At 36.4% G+C, this 20315-nt stretch overlaps 1 protein-coding gene across 3 annotated transcripts in view; it reads right to left on the reverse strand.

The window, feature by feature from the left end:
• CTNNA3 (catenin alpha 3) overlaps nt 1–20315 on the reverse strand; it is a 1799646-nt gene that overhangs the window by 846999 nt on the left and 932332 nt on the right. For all 3 annotated transcript variants that reach the window (XM_053888526.1, XM_019444306.2, XM_053888525.1), the window contains 2 exons: nt 13621–13701; nt 4965–5117 (listed from right to left, as the gene is read on the reverse strand). In XM_053888526.1, coding sequence (XP_053744501.1) covers nt 4965–5117; nt 13621–13701 — 234 coding nt within the window. The remainder of the gene's footprint in view (nt 1–4964; nt 5118–13620; nt 13702–20315) is intronic.

Consider the following 20315-nt stretch of genomic DNA (forward strand, 5'->3'; position numbering starts at 1 on the left):
GCTAGTGTTATCATTGTGTTCCTTCATTCAATACCGATTTATTGAGTACTAGCTGTATAGACTTGGCTAACAGAATAGGCTCATAGTGATGACAGGTAAAATTCTTACTCTCTAGAATCTAAATATTGTAATTTTTAAGATAAAATTAATAGTTTAAACTTTACTTTTAATAGGCATTATTGGTGGAATTCACTAGAGTTAATGGTGCCCTAATTTACCATCAGTGTAAGATCAAAATAATGGGGAGTATAATTCAATGAGCACATTTGTCATTAGATGCTAATAACTTTGTAAAGATGAGTTTTAAAATTCCAACCTTTTCCTTCTTTCAAGATTTTATTTAAATTCTAGTTAATATATAGTGTAGAATTGGTTTCATGGGTAGAATTTAGTGATTCATCAATTGCATATAACACCCGGGGCTCATTACAACAAGTGTCCTCCTTAATGCCCATCACTCATTTACCCCATGCACCCCAATCACCCCTCCAGCAATCCTAAGTTTGTTCCCTATACTTATTAGTTTCTTATGGTTTTCCCTCCCTCTCTCTTTTTATCTTATTATGCAAACTTTCTGACTCCTTCTTCTCATTCCCACTGTGGCTGGGTGGATCCCAAGTTACACAGAGTAACTGGGATGTTCAAAGTAGGATAAGCTTTGCATAATAGTTACTCAGTTCAACATAGTGAAACAAAATTAGCCTCAAGAATCTAGGTTCTCCAATTATTGACACTACCTAGGGTTTTATAACCATCACTTCACCCATGAACATTTTATACCAAACTGCATGATAATACAATAGGAGACCTCAGATATGACCCCACTAGACGATGGGAATATTCAGGCCCAATTTATTGGCTACTCTGTTCCTCATCTCTATTTATTTTCCCCAAACCCCATATCCTTTTGTTTGCCTAATTATTATCCATAGAATTTCTTTTTTTTTTTTAATTTTTTTTCAACGTTTATTTATTTTTGAGACAGAGAGAGACAGAGCATGAACAGGGGAGGGGCAGAGAGAGAGGGAGACACAGAATCTGAAACAGGCTGCAGGCTCTGAGCAGTCAGCACAGAGCCCAACGCGGGGCTCGAACTCACGGACCGTGAGATCATGACCTGAGCTGAAGTCGGACGCTTAACCGACCAAGCCACCCAGGCACCCCAAGAATTTCTTAATGCTTTTTTTGTTTGTTTGTTTCTTTGTGTTCCCATAGTTTTTACTCTTTTTTTGGTAAAAGTTGCAACTTTAACCATTTTCCAGAGTATTCCTTTAATAGCATGAAATTTTTCTTCAAAGATCTGATAGGAATTCTTTAAAAATGGACTTTTCTTTCCATTTAAGTCTTACTTTAACAAGTTCACTGATTTTAGATTTCTCTGACAAACACAGTTGAGGTATCAAAACCCAGACATGTTGAAAATAGCTTTTCCTTGAGGTCATTTAGAATCTAAGACTTTCTGTCCTACTCTGTCAAATTACGCAGTTTGAGAATAAGATGGGTATAAGTGGTCTGGGTGGACAGGTGGTAGTGAAAACAAAGGTGGATTGGTAAACAATCTAGACAAAGTAAACTCACAGTGTCTTCTGAAACTGATGTATTTACGTTCTCCTATTTCCCCAGACTCTGTCACAGACACTTCTGGCGGAATGTTTGTAGTAAATTAATGATGATTTTCTCTATTGCCTTTGTTAGACAGCTCCTTCCAAAAAGAAATTTTCCTGGGAGATAAATGCAGTGTGTTTTATTTGTTTGTTTCTTTGTTTGTTTTGCTTTTTTTTTGAGAGAGAGAGAGAGAGCAAGCAGGGAAGGGGCACAGAGAGAAGGGAGACAGAGAATCCAAAGTAGGCTCCACACTGTCAGCACAGAGCCCAATGTGGGGCTCAAACCCATGAACCATGAAATCATGACTGGAGCTGAAGTCAGACACTCAACTGACTGAGCCACCCAGGTGCCCATGTTTTGTTAAACAACGTAGTGGATAAGCAGTATACTTAAAAACAATTTTCCTCCAGTCTCTATCTCTTAGAAAATTAGAAGTCTCCCAATTGTAAAAAAATATTTGTTATATCATAAAATTTTAAAAGCTGGGAGTGACCTTAGATATTATCTTGTTTACCTTCACTTTATATCAAACAAATGAAATTCTGAGAAGTATAGTAGATCAAAGGTAGCTGTAAACACTTTGCTAGTCTGTCCGTTGAAAGGTGAAGTTTCATGCCTCCCTGCCTCCCTTCAGATTTGGGCAGGCTTTATGATTGCTTGACTAATAATATACAGTGGAAATGGTATTCTGCCAATTTCAGGCCCAAGTCTTAAGAGGATGTAAGCTTATACTTCCTGTTTCTAACTTGCTTTTGCGACTTCTCATCTCAGAACCAGCAATAATTTTGCAAGAAGCTAAAGCCACATAGAAAGGCCATGTATTGGTGCCCCAGTGAAGAGCCACAGCTAAGCTCCCAGCTGACAGTTATCATTCACTTCCTCCAGTCATGTAACTGTGCCATTTTCTATATCTAGCCCAGTCAAACCTCTCGAGGGTTCCATCCCTAGCCATTATTTAACAGTAATTACATGAGAAAACCTAAGTGAGAGTTGCCCATCTGCCCAGTCAACCCATAATGAAAGAATAATAAATGGTTGTTTTAAGCCACTAAGTTTGAAGATGGACTGTTACATGGTATAATCTAACTGGAACTGAAAACGCCTTAGATGAGTTTCTCAGTAATACCAGAGGGAGAACTACGAGAGTGCAAAGCTAGCATAATCGCATCGTACATGTGAAGGAGACATTCAAAGTTAGATAAGACTCATTCTCAGTCCCCCAGTAGCTCAAAATTATAAAATCTTTCTATTCTTTCAATGATCACATGAAATACAGAATTTTCAAGAACGTTGAATATTTAAAACACATTCTCAGGGTTCTGTCTACATAATAATAAGCCATTATTCTCAATACATTAAGGTAGCATTTTTTAAAGTTTATTTATTTATTTTGAGAGAGATAGAGCATGAGCAGGGGGAGGGGCAGAGAGAGAGAGGGAGAGAGAAAATCCCAAGCAGGCTCTGCACTATAGAATACGTGGCCTGAGCTGAAACAGTCAGACACTTAACTGACCAAGCCACCCAGGCACCCCTAAGATAGCATTTTCAAGTGTTCCTTCAAGGCACTGCCTTAGTAATAAGTGTCATGGAAGAAGAACTCCTCAGGTAAACTGATTTGGGGAAAATTCTGACTTAATTGAAAAATCTATGGATTTTTCAGAACTGTAAAATCTCCAAGAGGAGAAATAGATACAACTATTTCTCCAAAATTGTGTAATTAAAGGGCCCTTCTTTGTTGAGCACCTTATGAGATTTATGTTTCATAGACTAAGCAACTAAGAAACATATTTCTAAACTAATAAATAGGAATAGGGATGCAACTTTATTAGCAGACACCAATTTTACTTTTAGAATATGTCACCGACAAGTTGTTTTCATAATTTGATGTACCCTCAGCTTAGAGAACACATTTTTAGAAAAAAATGTTTATGATTATCAGGGGCTATACTTAGTTAGGTGCCTTTAATGACCTGCTCCTTCTGCTTTGCCTCTTACTTTTAACATTTCTCTGTGGGAAGAGTGCATACATATTTGAGGAAGACTACAAGAAGGAATAAATAAAGCTAGAACTATATAAATAATTGAATGAATTAGTTAAAAATTGTAAGCCTGGAAATCAGCTCCATCTCCAATTGGACTGGTTTGGGTTTGTAGCTTTATTTCTATATAAGGCCAAGGTAACAGATATCCTGTCATGCAGAGTTGTTGGGAAGTTCAAAGTCAATTTCAAAGTTGGAGGTAGGTCAGTTTTAGGGCTGACAAGATCGTAGTAATTAGCTATTTATCAACTCCTTTCATTTTTTAGATATGAAGACTAGGAAGCAGAAAGTTTGCAGTGAAAATGCTAGTTACATTGGAAACTTCCTTCCCAGGGATCCACATTTAAGACGTTGGGAAAATCCTCTCTGTTAATAGATGTTATATCAAATGCTATGATTCTAATTCAGGTTCTATTTCTAACTCACAAGGTTACCAAGCAACTTGAGCCCCTAAACATATTTCACCACAAAGTTCATGGCCAGTAAGTATGTGAAGGTGTGGCAGTCAGAAGATTTAATAATCAGTATGACATGGCACTGACACTGAGAACAGACACTAGCCATAAACAACTGGTACAGTCATACTGATGGATGCTAGCAGTGTATCAGCTCTGGTAAACGAATCTGGTCAGGCAGATTTTCCCTTCTTCCATGGGTTCCTGGCTTTGTGAGAACTGTCACATTACTGGTTTTAGAAATCCTTCCATTGACACTCATTCTACTATGGCTGCATTACTGATCCTCATAATATAGTAGGTTTCTTCTCTGTTTCCTAGGAATTGTCTAGCACTTTATGGCTCTTTCAGCAATATAACACCTTGCCCCCAAATCATGCGGCGTTTTCCTGCTTCCAGTTTCCAAGCTGAAGAAAATGATAGTTTTATCATCTCTTGCCTCTATTGGGACATGGACCAATCTACTATCCTCACTTATTTATTCTGGATTTTTCTACACCTGCAATCTTACATTCTTTTTCTTCATAGTTGAATATGATTTGAAAATCTGGAAGAGTAATACAACCACAAAAAGATGGTAGAGAAACAATAAAATGGCATGAGGTAGAGTATTTGATACTTTTATGTTAGAATATGAAGAAAATATTTGTAAAGATAAAACAAAATATCTGCATTTAACCATTGTGTGTGTGTGTGTATGTGTGTAGCTCTGAAAAAAATATGCATTAAAAAAAAACAATTTAAACTTTGCTTCTTTTGCAGTAAGTTGTCAAAAGATTTTTATCTGAGTACAAGTCAATTGTAAATGGGGAATGAGAGCCTCATTCTCCTGGATTTAGGGCAGTTACAGTTCTAGTATGCTTACCTCTATAAGCCTGCTGGTGTGCTCACGAAATATCGAAGCATATTCTTTTATTTCCTTTTCCCGGCCATTCTTGGCAGCTTCAATGAGAACCAAAAGTGGGACTGTTGTATCCAAAAAGGAGTCTGACACATGATCTATAATAGCCTTACGGAGCTGAGGAGAAATAAAAAATTCATTTTTTTTTTCAGGAAATGGTTCATGTTATTTCCTATTTTTATAATTCCAGTAGTTACAAAATTCATCTTATGTATTTTCACACAATCTCTAAGTAATAATACTTAAGACTGTGTATGAATGTCACTTACAAAGTTAAAACAAACTGGGGCACCTGGGTGGCTCAGGTGGTTAAGCGTCCGACTTCAGCTCAGGTCATGATCTCACAGTTCATGAGTTCAAGCCCCATGTCAGGCTCCATGCTGACAGCTCAAAGCCTGGAACCTGCTTCCAATTCTATGTCTCCCTCTTTCTCTGCTCCTCCCCTGCTCACTCTGTCTCTCCCTCAAAAATAAACACTTTTTTTAAAAATTAAAAAAAAAAAACAAAGTTAAAACAAACAAAATATCCAAGAAAAAAAGTCATTGAGGAATAGCTCGCTTATTCTCAAAATTTGCCTTTATTCTTAAATTATACTTAGCCCAGAGGTCAGATTATAAGTAATAATACTCCATTTTCCATCAAAAAATACCACACTATTGTAATGTTTATGCATGTGTACAAACAACACTGTACATCATGTATTTTCATAATTACAAAATTATGAAATGTTTTCTACTTTGTTGGAGGAACTGATGATAAATTTTGATTAGCTAAATTGTAGTCTTCATGGTAATTAAACCAAGTTAGATCACCGATTATGCCAGTTTATAACAGATTAATAGAGCAAGGAGAATAATAAATGAGTTTGATGTCCAATTTTCTTCATCTGCATTAATTGTTCTTGCCCTTACACCTTAAATTATTAAACAAGTATAACATTCTGCTACAATTAGTTCTTTTAAATTAGATTATGTGGAAGCTCATAAATGACAATCAGGCAATTACCCTATTCAGCAGATATTTTCTGAAATTTAAAACTGCATTGGAAAATTAATGCATTGTATTTGTATAATATATTGAGCCCTAAAGGATCACAATATCTTGAAATGTTTCATCAACAGTGTCAATGACTATGAATAGCTCCCCAATTTTTTTAGTCAACCTCCTCACTGAATTTAATTTCTTCTATACAATATCATATGGGAAATTTATAATGTATACTTTAGGGTACTCTTTAAAACCAAAAGATAGTTACCCTAGTTTTGGAATACAGGAGAATATTAAATAATGTGGCTGCCTGAAAAAAACCCACTATATTCTTGTAATATTTATAGTATAATAAATCCATAATAATTACAGATTTCCAGGAGAAAAAATATCTCTGCCTACATGCAGGCAGAAGAACTGTGAAATTTTCTGGTTTCTAACAATTTCACAAAGGCTGTGGGAAGATCCCCCAGGAAAGAATCTACTTAGCATGCAGAAAGGCAAATCACTAATGGCAACTGATTAATATCATCTGAGCACTTACTAGGACAGGGTACAGAGTGGTAAGGACTTACAAGGCAAGGGGAAGACCTTGAGTGAATGAACAATGTGTTTGATGTCCATCAAAAGTGGACCAGAGAAGTCAGGCAAAGAATCATAAGTTAGGACTTGAGCTGGGAGCTAGTTATGTTAGTTCCAGATACATAAAAGTAGAAGGAATCTCAGAGGGGGAAGAGTTTTCAATGACCATCCCTCCCCTTTATTCTCTTTTTCTTTCATTTGTAACCAGCATATATAGAAGGAGGGCTAAGAGGAGATCTGCACTAAAGCTATGCAATTAACAGCCAACATACATACGGGAGGTTTTTCAAGCCAAGGAGGTAGACAGGATCACACAGAAGGAGATGCACAGTGAGGAGATGTCCAAGAATTAAAACTTAGGAAATACTACCATAAGTGGAAATCATGCAGATGGAAGAGTAGGATCTAAAAAGAGACTGAGATGATGGCCAAAAAACAAAGAGAGCAAATGACCAACAACTAAAAGAGAAATATTCTAATAAATCTGTGTCAATGCTTTCCAAATTAACTTATCCTACTAGATGCAATTATAATACCCACATTATGAACTTGTTGAATCTTTTCTCTGCATTTGATCTTTTCTTTGTATTTGGATCCATTAAAAATAATTGTTTCTCAACATTATCTCTTTACCTTTCTACTACAGCAAGATCTTATGAAATACATCAAGATGAAAATACATGGTCCCTTAGTGGGGGAGTGAGAGTCATCAAATGTTACAGTAAGGGAAAATAAGGAAACTGACAGGGAAGAAATTTCAAAAAAAAGATGAGTTTCAGAGTTTAATTTTAAAGATAAGTTAAATAAAAAGAAATCAGATTTGTCTGATGGATTTGACCACTAAGAGGTCATTGATAAACTTAGTGAGACCAGTTTGAGTGGAAAGTGAAACCAGGAGTCATATTGTGATGGTTTGGAGAATGAATGGGAGATGAGACTTTGATGTATGTTCCCATATACAACTATATCCAGAGAGTTAGACTGTCTTCTTGTGCTTCTAAAAAATATATTTTGTTTTATCACCATACAAAAATCTAGAGAATAGCCATTGTCCCACATTGTGCCAATTTTTATAAATTTATGAATAATTTTAACAGTCTTCTAGTACCTGGATACATTTGTTATGGTCTGTCCATTTCCCCTCTGTAGTGCTACCATTTGTCTTCCCTTCATTTTAATGGTATTTACTCCCATGGTTTTTTTCCCCCCCAAGGTGTTCTACTATGTTTTCCCTGCTATTCATTCAATCCTTCATTCCATACACAAGTGCTGAAACAGGCTTGAGGTATAGCTGATTTACTATTATTAAGGAACAAATACAGATATTCTTTGGCTAAATTATTATTAGTTTTTTAACTAAACTATGTTAGGAACACATTTGTTGCTTTATTCTAAGGCATGTTGCTAAATCCAAAACACAGTAAATGTAAAAGGTACACCATGGAGGTGTGGTATTATGTTCAGGAGGACAAGACAGAAGGACTGGGAAATGAGCTTACAAATAAGTTCTGTGCCAATGCTTTCAAAATTCTGTCGGAGTTAAGATTCTGTTAGTGACAGTAGTCTTCAAAGAGCATATCCTCTCCTCTTTCCTTGCCTGTTCTCTTACACTTCATGTTCTCTTACACTTGCTTCTTGGAATTGCCTCCTAAGTAAACTACCTGAACTAAGGTTCTGGTCTCAGGATCTGCTTTCAGGGGAATCTGACATAAAACAGACACAGTTATCTGGCGGTAATGTTGTTTGGTCATATGCCAAGTAATAGACGGATGTCTTACATAAACTACCCAGTGATGACCACACATTACCACTTCTGCTTTGCACCCTACTGATTCTGATACCGCCATCCCCAGTACTATGCTGACTGTGTAAGAGGAATTACCATGATATAGGACTAGAACTACAAATAGAGACAAGATATGGAAGGCTTCGAATGCTATGCTATGTAATTTTCTTTAGATGTTATGGCATATTCTGACATACATTTTTTTTTCAATTTCTATTGTACAGTCATCTATATCTGTGTATAACACCTAAGAAGCCTCTATCTTATTTATTTCCATATTATTTTTCAGCCCAATGGAAAAATTCATTCCTTTCATTTGAGTGATATACAAAAAAACTTTAAAGAAGAATCCAACATGCCAATGTAAAAATAGGACACCCTTAGAGGCTGCAACACTAAAATCTGAAGTTAGTGGGAGGCCAATAGGAGTTAGAGGTATGTATTTTCAATAAATACCTGTTTGTGGCCAGGCATGAAAGATGTCAGGCACAAAATCAGACTGAGGGGCTTTCCATCTTTTCTCACTACAGTTTAATAAAAGGCTTTGAGACATCAATTTTTCTATTTCCCACTGATGTAAGTGGTTTGGAATCTCAAATAAAATAATATATTTCTCTACAATTGAAACCCAAAAGTAAAAGCTGTATGTGAAAACTATCAGATAGCCCTGCCCACCCCCTACTACCACCAAATAAGAGAATAGAAAGAACAAAACTGTGAGGGGAAGAGGAATGGAAAGAAAAGAAAGTGTTTCAGAAAAGAATTGTTCTCAGGGAGCTAGAAACATTTATTTATGTGTATATTAATGCCATTTTGAGTTTAAGTCAAATAGCAAAATGTGACTGTCAAACTTCAATTGACTAATAGGAACTAAATCACCCAATAATTAATTCAACATAAACCTACTGTGCCAATTTAATGAGACTTGTATCTTATGGAAAGTTAATATTCAATTACAAGGATGATGAAGAAGAGCTATAAAGACATAGGTATTTTTTTCTAAGTGTGGCACTGGTACTATCAAAATGGGAAAGAGATGGAGATAGCGATTCAGCAAATGAGCAACTAATGAATCGGTCAAGTTTTTGTTTTGTCTGCTTTTATCAGTACCCTACTTGATTTGACGTATCTCAAGCCCTTACTTTGGCATTTATAAAATAGGCTACTTTTTCTCAATATACACAAATAAAATTTTCAATCTGCCTTTAGTGAAATCGAATGTGTGTTTCACTCTGCCTAATACAGTAGAAATGGAATATATTCTATTGCTTTAATTTTTTAAATGAAGAAATGAGGTTTAAAAATCTTCCTCCTTTATTAATAATTTTAATGGTTATGCAGTTCCCAAATAAGTGATGGGAAGGAGACTAAAGAAGAAAAAATTTTAATTAAAAAACTTGTAAAATAAATAGTAAGGAAGAAAAAAATTAGAATGGTAAATAAGTTTATGAGGCACTAGGAGTTTTTAGGGTGAATAGGCTATTATCCCTGACCCCTCATCTGGTGTTTACAAATTTGGGCAGGGGGTGGATGGACTTGGGTTCAAACTTCAGCTCTACCAGTTAGCTAAATATTTCAGTAAATCGACTTACCTGAGACAGTGATGTAAAAATGCTATGACATTATTTCTTCTTTCAGAAATAAAAATCAATAATGTAAGGACTAATGTAAAGAGCTGGTAGAGAGCTTTGGAAAGCATTACTAAATGAAAGATATTGTTATAACTATCACTTTAAGGATTTAAAAATCCAGTGGGAAGAAAAATCCATTAAAAAAGAAAAATACAAGCAGAATATGATCACTACTATAAAAGAATTACATGTGCTCTAAGTGCTCCAGGAATAAAAATAATAATTCCACCTGGTGAAAATGCTAATGGTTTCATGCGAGAAGTAGCATTTACGTTAGTCTTGAAGTTCCTAAGGTTGATTAGGGGCTGGGTGGGGGGAGTAAGAGGAACGGGAAAAACACCAAGTTAAACAAATTATGTATACAAAGATGCATGTGTTTTGGGGGGTGGGAGGTGATGGAGAATTTGGTGACTAGTAAGTAGATTCTTTAGTCAGGTTTAACTGACTGAACCACCCAGGTGCCCCAACTCTTTAGTCAGGTTAATGTGTGGTGTGGTGACAGGGAGGAACTGAAAAACTGAAAAAGGAGAAGGGACATTATGAATAACGTTGATTCAAGTCAGGGCCAGATCACAGAGAATCTGGAACACCATGCCAAGGACTTTTGTCTTTGTTCTCTAGCACAACGGGCGGAAAAGTCACAAAGCAATTAGGTTCAGATAAATAAACACTAAGTCACTTTCTATGACATTTCATATTGTTGCCCCAAAATGTATAATTTGCTTCCCCTCATTCCTCATAGATGTCCAATGATTCTCTGAACCAGAGCTAAAATGTTTCTGTGTTGTTGAGGGACAAGCCATGGGTAAGCAAGGGGATTACATGAATGGGCAAGATGTGTTCTGATCATTGTCTACTAAAAACAAACATGCAAATAAAAACAGACCTACAATATATGAACATTAAATATTCCCAAGAAAAGCAGTTTAAGGGTAGGGGCTTTCTTCTTGCTGTGTGAAAGAGTGTATGTAAGATGCTTAAAACAAACTGCTCGATAAACTTTGCAAGAATAAGAAGAGGTGGACATGCCTCATGTTGCTGTTGAACTAGTTTTTATTATTGCAAAAGAATAAACATCAGGATGGAAAATGAAGTCTTAGGGAGGGCAAGTAAGGATACTGAGAATGAATCACAGCAACTACCTCACCAAAATCAAAGACCAAGAATGTGTCCAGAGACAAATTTCTAACAATCCCACGTCATCCTATACACATGTATCACTTTTTGAACTTCTACTTACTCTTCTTGACCTGGGGCAGGATTCATAATTATTTTTATCCATAGAATGGGGAAGAAATGGCATCCTGGTAACTTTGGAGCTTAAGCATTAAGAAAGTCTGGAAGCTTCCATTTCATCTTTCTTGGAGCCTTAAACCATCATGCAAGAAATCCAGGCTACCCTGCTGGAAAGAGCAGCCACATGAAGGGGTCCTAGGAGATCAGACACCACATGGAGAGAGGGAAGAAGAAGAAGAAGCACTGAGGCCTCATATGACCAGCCCTGAACCCAGACACAGTCACCCTTTGACTGCTACTACATGGGAGACCACAAGTAAAAACACTACAAAAATGGCTCTGCTGACCCCCAGCCAGCCTGTGGAATCATGCAACGTAATAAAAGGCTGCTATCGTCTGCAGTGGTTTGTTAAGCAATGACACTTCATCAAAACAATGAATATGCTGACCTATGAAACCATAGAGAATTTTCATACTTCTGGAACACAGCAGTTTTCTAAAGGCTGGAAATATCCCTTTACTATAAAGAAAAGTATTAGTAATCCCTCATGCTCTTTCTATAGCACACTGTTAGTGAGGTGAAAACACAGATAGAATTGCAAGATTAAATACAAGATGCCTAGCCAAGTTCCAATTTCATATACACACACTATTTTTTTAAGTTTATTTATTTATTTTGCAAGAGACAGAGAGAAAGCATGAGTGGGGGAGGGCGGAGAGAGAGACGAAAGAGAATCTCAAGCAGGCTCTGTACTAAGTCAAAGCAGAGTCAGATGCGGGGCTCCATCCCATGAACCATGATATCATGACTTGAACCAAAGTTGGCCACTTAACCAACTGAACCACCCAGGTGCCACTAAACATGCTACTTTTTAATATAATTATGTCCCATGCAATATTTGGGACATATTTAAACATGTTCCTTATTAATTCCTGAAAGTCACATTTAACTGGGTATCTTGTGATTTTATTTGCTCAGTCTGATAATCCTACATATAATGGGTTGCTTTATCTTGTTTTTTTTTTTTACTAATGACTCCAAAAGCTTTGGAGATATAAATTTAGATTAACATTTTCTGCATAACCTTGTTGAAGGCAGTATAGAGGGATGAGGCAGGAATGAAAGACATAATTGTTGATAGCTCATAGAAACAACTTTCCAAGTCCCAAGAGGAGCAGATGGGGTAGAAATCCTGAAGAATATTGAAAATAGAAGTCCTGCAATGAAGAGAAAGGATGGCCCTGTGGGTAAAAGCTTCTGAATTGGTATAAGTTATGACCTGGTGTCAGTTCGATGCCCCTTCCTCCGTAGGCAGGTCACCTCACCACAAAGGCAGGCTTTCTCATCCACATTGTAAGACAGGTTGTGCTAAGCTGTTTGCAACTCTTACCTTCCATGATTCTAGATGCTGACAGTAGAAATAAACTTCACATTAAGGCCATAAAGTTGAGAAACTAGAATTTTCACAGCCCTCAAAATTGTTTTTCTACAGCTAATATTAACTGGCTGAGGGATCCCTATTTATTCCATTTCCAAATCTACCTCTGAATTAAAAGATTGCTCAGGCAATTTTACTAAATCTTCCCATTAAACTACAATAATATATTGCATTAAAAGCTTACGGTTGAAAAGCTTTTGCCTCTCTTTTATGAGTTACTGGTGACCAAGTTAAAGTTATACATGAAAAAGAACTCTAGTTATTAAAGAGTGGAAAATAATGGAAAGCACAGTCTTTGAAAATAGCTGTCTTCAGTTTCTAGAAGGAAAAAATTGACCTGTGGCATAATACTAGACTGCTAAATTATCTAATGAAATCCTTCCTAATCCAGTGTTCCTGATGACCTAAGGTTACAAAGTAGCCTTAGCTTAAACAGAAACTAATTTTTGAAGCATTCTGAAAAGAATTGAAAGGGCAAATTGGTATGTCTCTGATTGCTAGCTGTTTGTTATAAGCATATGGATGATAAACTCAGTTTTTAACATAATAGACTCAATTTACCAACATTTCCTAAAAAATCACTACATAGCAGGCACTGATCGGCATTTCATTTAACCCTCACAGTCCTATTATGTATTATTAATTCCATTTTATAGGTTCAGAGATGTTCAAAAAGATTATTTTATCCCCAAGATCACATAGCTGATGAGGGCAGGGCCAGCACTTGAGTGTAATTCTAGTGTAACTCTGCCTGATGTTAAGTCACATGTTCTTTTTCCTATTTTATGTTTGCCACAAAAAAGGTTGAGGTATGTAAATATGGTAGGTATATATTTATTGTTATAGTTTTGTGTTCTAAATTAATTGAAAAAGAACAAAAACAAGAAGTAAATATGCTAGCAGTGGAAAAAAAGTTCGTTTTGTATGGTGTTTCTGTCTCCATGTCTCTCATCCCTCACCTGTCTGCGAAGGTCTCTTGTCTTCTTGCACATATTGTCTATTGCAATATTCAGGGTATTACTCCTTTCCTTTTTTCCAGTCTGAAAAAGAGGGGAAAAAATGGCATAAGCAATGGTATCAAATTACTCTTTATCACTTAGCAATTTGCTTTCTAAATTTCCTGAAAATAACAGCTTGAAAATTCAAGAATAGGTTTCAAAACTGCTATGATATTGCATATGATTCATGAGCACTTCACTTAAGACTAAGTAGAATGGTGATTAAAGCTCACATTATTTTCTTCCTTAAGCTTCTGTAATATTTCTGATACAGGGCTGGGTTGCATTCAGTGTGGCAGCCGGCAGAGCATTATCTCCAAGAAACTCTGATCTTCATTCTTAACAAGTCGACTTTTTAACCTCTAAGCATGCAATTAGCTTAAAAGCATTAGATGCCCAATTTGTCAACTTCTGTGGGAGTTTCTGAAGTCATTTTCATGGTGTATTGTGTAAGTTATGCAGAGCCATATTGGAGTTTTGCTAAACACTAAATAAAATATGCAGTGCAAATTCATACAATTTGCAAAAGTTGACCACAATTTTAGCTGACAATATTCCAAGAACAAATTGTTTCAAGTAGGAACTGGACGCTGTTTTTGGCTCTTTAAGATAATTTGTGCAACACCTTTTCATTTTTTAAGCAGAATAGTTCTCTGTTATATCCCTAACCTAAATCTTTAGGCTATTAAGCACACAGAGAGTCACCTTGGTTGGTATTTTCTACATATTACTTTTGTGGGAGACAACCGAATTGAATCTAATCATACTTTTTTTCAGTGCTATCTTGTATAAAAAAGATTGAAAAAAATCATTATGCGATTCACCTCTAAGAAAATTGCTACCATTTAAATTAATAAACTGAAAAGGGCTCTTGAGAGGAGACCTTGAAAATCAGGACGGTAAGTTTAAGCCTCTGATAACTGAAGGAGTTTACAGCACAGACTCCATGAAGAAGGAAACTGAGGCAAAGTATAGCCCATTAGGCAGTGTGTCATATATTGCGCCCAATGACTACATTCACACATAAATCCATAGCTTCCAGTGAAAAGACTTCTTTACAAGAAGTTCAGGACCATCTGTACTCTATCCCAAACTATCTTTTTTAGTCCTATATTCTGTCACATCTTCTCAAGTACTATCCTTCCCTGTAACAATATTCCTAGTCATGTCTATCTCTTCTCCCGAGTCCTTGTATATATAATGTACTCTCGACTTCAGCAAGTGTCTACCAAAAAAACCTGCTGTTAAAATCCACCTGTTCCTCAATGGTTTCCATAAAGAGTTTTCCCCACCAACTCTGCTCAAGAGTAAACTCTCACCTTTCCTTGTTCCAATAGCACTTTGAAAATTTCCCAATATACTTGTTTCTATGCAGGTTCATCACTCTTACAATACTGTTAGCATCTTGATATTGACAAGCAAAGCTTATTAAGCTTATTTTTTTTCTATTCCTGAAAGTAACTTGCAGATGACTTACTGAATGGTGTTGACTAGTCCTCTATAAGGACTAGTCCTCTTTAAGCAGGATGGGACTATTTCTCCCATTTTGAACTTTATTCAAAACACAACATGGTTTTATTAGGGGCCTACCAAATGCCAGGAAGGTGTCATACTAGATTCTTGAGGACATTTTAGAATCTACCCATCAAGCACAGCTAAAATCCTCTACTAGCTGAGGTTACTGGTACCCACCTAAACCTCAGTTACACCTAGATTTTCTCAGTAATGGTGTTACTGATATTTAAGATGGAAAAAAAAATCACTATCATTTAAGATCATCACACACTGCAAGATGTTTGGCATCCATGGGCCCCTGTCTACTAAATTCCAGTAACAACTCTTAGGTACTATGATAGCCAAATATTGGTCACACACATTTCCAGATGCCTTCTAGGGGGAAACACAATAGGGGACTAATAAGTCTTTTACCACTTTTTCTTTTTGACAATGAGTGTGCAATGTGTACATGATGGAGACTGTATCTAGTGAGGAAGTGGAGAGAAGAGGGAGGGAGAAATAGAGATAAATAGATGTCAGAGCAATAAAAGCAATGGTGGCAATTACCCAGATGAAAGTTGTGGCTACCTTCACAGCTCCTATGCAGCATTATCCATGGTAGCAGTAGAGAATTATAAAAAGTTAATGCAGAGCCATGTAAGGCAATGGCATAAACAGATACACAATGGGCTATATAAGACAGTTTCTAATTTTACCTAAATAACCTAGCCCATATTTTCAAGTTTCATGCAGTGTAGCTTTGGTTGTCTCTTTCAACTTTATGAAAACAGAGATAATCAAAGGAGTCAGGGGTGGGACAGACGAAGGGTCCCCGCCCTAACACACACAGGACATCATAAATAATATGGGAGATTCCTGCTGTGTTGATCATAGAAACTCACTAGCTCCTGTGAGAAGATTCATCAAAACAACTAAAAGATGTCAACCTTCTTAGAGCAAGCCGCCGTGGCATACAAAATTTCAATAAAGGATGACAGGAGGCGACAACCTGAAGGGATTAAATAAGGACTATAAAGATGATTTCCTAATTTCTACTCAGAGCTTAATCTTAGTTAAAAGTTTTTCATTGGGTCAAAGACATTTTGTTCTCTAGGTAATAATAAACAGCCCCTATCATTACAGAAAGTATAAAATCTTCCTTTCTTCCTTCCCTGTATCCTCCCCCCAGCCCCCACCTTTCTTCTTTTCACCTCCAGCTTTTTATTGGGTCCTTGTTCTATTTATCCAGATTTATTTGGCTCAGTCAAGCCATTTTATGCCTCTTTATTCCTTTTGCATGGCATAAAAATAAATAAAGCAAGGAGAAATAGTCCCATCCTGCTTAAAAGCCCTCATTCCTTCTGTTTTCAAAGCCTTAACAAATCATCAAGCAATGAGCTAGGACTGAAGGTGAATTGTGTATACTAAAGTAAGGGACAGAAAGGGCAGGATATTAAAACATAACCACAGATAACAGTCAGAGTCTGCCTACATTCTAGGTGCTCAGAAGAGAGGATGCTTCTTAAAGGAGACTTGATAGGAGTCATCATTAAGTCAGCACAATCCCGCTAATGGAAAAGGTACCACTCACAGTGGAGTACCGGGTGAAAAACAGAAAACACAGCACAGATCAGCACTGTACAGGGAAGGCAATCACATTCCTCATAAGTAAATAAACTGTCAGGAAAGACTTTATTGAAAAGAACAGCTCTGAACATAGATTTCATTCAATGAAATGCCATTAAAAGTTTTATTGCACGTTATAAATACTGTCCCAGTGTGATCCAGGATTATAATCTCAACTATGAATATTCCATCAAATCTGTCTCACCATTGCTCCCATGTCACTACCACAGTTAATTGCACTCTCTCTTGTGGTTCCCTTAAAGCTGCCCACACATTTGGAAAAAGTCTCTTTATAAATAAGTTCTCCTTGAATTATCCTAATTTGAATGTTCCATCTGTTTTCTGTTGGGACTCTGCGAGGGAGAACTTTCTACACTGTGTTGTCCAACATAATAGCCACTAGGCACATGTGGCTACTTAAATTTAAATATAAATTAATTAAAATTAAAGAACATTAAAAATTCAATTCCTAAGTTCCTTAAAGTAGGCAATAGCTACATGTGTCTGGTGGGACTATAGTGTATAGCACAAATAAAGAACATTTCCCTCATTGCAGAAAGGTATATCAGACAGTACTGTTCTAAAACATCTTTGTTTATTCAGATATATAATTAGGTTCTACTTTTATACAAGTCATCTTTTATTTGAGAATAAAATAGTGAGCAAGAAACAAAAAAAGCCTAACCCTCAAGGTGTTTACTCTAGAAAATAAATTTAAGGTCTAATTATGCTCCTTCTTCATTCTAAACACCATCACCCTATTCCCATTGCTGATGGAATTAATAGCAGACTCTTGATCATGGCATTCAAGGACCTACTCCCATATTTACTCATCAAACATTAATGAGATGCCTTAGTGGGCCCTTTATTTTTCTTTAAGTTTATTTATTTTAAGAGAAAGGGAGAGTACAAGCAAGGGGAGGGACAGAGAGTGGGGGGGAGAGAGAGAGAATCCCAAGCAGGCTTTGCACTGACAGCACAGAGCTCATTGAAGGGCTTGATCCCATGAACTGTGAGATCATGAGCTGAGCCAAAATCAAGAGTCTGACACTCAACTGAGTGATCCACCCAGGAGCCCCTGAGCCCTTTATTTTCTGCACAACACAACCACAACTCAGGAACTTTTCCCCTATTAAAAAACTCATTTTGCACTTTTGATCTCTTCTACGTTTCTGATCATGGTCTTCTTTTAAGACTCAACTAAATTACTGAATTTTACATGAAGCTTTTTTTTTTTTTAATCTTCTCAGTTGAAATTCATTACTTCCATGATACTGTCTTATATTTTTATACTTCTTTTATAACACTTTGTTCAATAAACAATTCAATCTATTCAATACTTCTTTATTCTTTATTGTCTACTAAATACCAGGCACCATACAAGGACCAATGATACATTAGACCTAATGCCTGCCTTTGAGGAGCACACATGTCATGCTAGAAACAGACATAAACACAACATTTAATAGAGGTATCCAGGGTAACCCATGGATCAATGGGAGCAGCACTCCCATTAAGAATGAGGGAAAGATTCCTGAGGAGGTAACAGTTGAATACTGCAAGGCAGGTAGCAGTAAACCAGGAGAAGATAAAAGAGAAGGCCATTCTAGGTGGACAGAGACAGATAGAGCAAAGGCAAAAGTCTTTAAAGAGTGTATGGTAACTAGCATAAAAAGTATGAGGGGAAACCAGATCCTGGAGGTCTTTGCCACATTAAGAAATAAGGTTGATCTCATAGACCACTAGGAGTCACAGAAGTTAAGCCAGTGAATGACACAGAACATTATTCAAATACATCAATCTGGCTGGAGTCTGCACAATTTATTTAAAGAGATTAAGGACAAGGACAGGCAGAGGAGTTAGACAGTTGCAGCAACAGTGCACCGAAAGAGGAAAAGTGTTAAATTAATTCACTGGCAGTCAGGATGAAGAAAACGAACAGATTTAAGGACTCTGAGTAAACCGGGTAAGATGATGACTGGTAGATGCTGGGGGTGGGTGAAGAAAAGAGGACAATGTAGGCTGGCGTCCAGGTTTCTGTAGGTGATGATGGTGTTGAACTGGTCATTTTCGAGGGAAATCCAGGTCAATACAAGGATAATGATATCAGTTTGGGAACTGCTGAAGGGCCTATGAGGAGCTCATTTCTTTAGTATTCGCCCTTCGGTGAACTGCTTACCTGCATGCATCTCTCTCACTAGACTGTATCATCCTTGAGGGAGAGAAACTTCTCACACATAATTTGTCCCTCATAACATCTAGCAAAGTGCTTTGCACAGAGTAGAAGCTCAAAAGTTATTTCTTGAATAAATAGAGAAAAGAAAGACTGGATAAAGTTAATCTTTGGCAAATTCCATAACATCCCTGGGCCTTAATTTCCACATCCATAAAATGAAGACTTGCCCCAAATTGTTCCTTTATTCCTTTCTAATTTTAAAATTCTGTTGAAAGGGCCATGTTCTCTAAAAAAGCAGAATTACAGAATAATATTTTACTTTTATTGTACAATGTTTTTCATAAACAACTGTTGAAAATGTGTTGGAAACAAGGCATAATACAAATCTTTAATGGTACAAATAAAAGGAGACATTTGAACTAGGAAGGTCATGATGTTGACCTCAAAAAAACTATGAAGCTTCAAATACTAAGGGATATGAAGGGATATTAAAGCAAATGAAAATTTATCTAATTCATAATCAAATGAAAATGTTATCAGTGCAGAGAGGAACCCTGTGCAGAATTTAAACATCAAGAAAAATGTTTTTGTTGTTGTTTTGTTATTTTTTTCTTTTTTCTTTTTTAAATGTGTGCCATCGTATTCAACCTTTTAAAATGACACATTTCCCTTTAAATGGGAAATCTTCATCTCATGGTAAAGATGAAATATAATGCCTTTAATTTAGTTCTTCTCTGCAGAAATAGCTTTAAAAATATTTTATGCTTAACACTTAGCAGAGGCACAGATTCTAGTCCACTTTTTTCAGGCATGAAAGACATACAAACAGACAAGCATAAAAAATGAAATCTATTCTAGAATGCCACTCTACTGAATGGCATGTCAGGAAAACATCCTGACAGTGTATACTAAAAAATATTTCTAAAACAAAGTCTGTGCCATAAGACTAAAACTAAAACAAACAAAGAAAAATTAACTTTGAGGCTTGAAATGAGGTTTTTTTAAAATAACTTTATCAAGGACACAGGTTAAAGACTGCACAAGTACCTTGAACTTTTATATTGTTGGGGAAGTAAAATGCCACCCCGTGCAAAGCCTGCTGGGTGGACTGAGAATCAGTGAGAGGGAACCAGCTAAGTACTTTACATTTATTGTCTGGAATGCCATTCACAATAACTGTTCACACCTTTGCATATGAAGACATTGAAGGCTCCGTTAAATATCTTAATGTAGTAAGTGGTAGGATCAAATTGAGCTGTGTCTAATCTGAGGCTTTATCCACCATACTGTAACGACTTGAATGAGCTGTAACTTAAACCCAAATTAATATTTTATGTAAATTATATAAATTTGTTTC

The sequence above is a fragment of the Panthera pardus genome, unplaced genomic scaffold (assembly GCF_024362965.1).
Source record: "Panthera pardus isolate Hobbes unplaced genomic scaffold, ASM2436296v1 HiC_scaffold_22, whole genome shotgun sequence".
Lineage (NCBI taxonomy): Eukaryota > Metazoa > Chordata > Mammalia > Carnivora > Felidae > Panthera > Panthera pardus.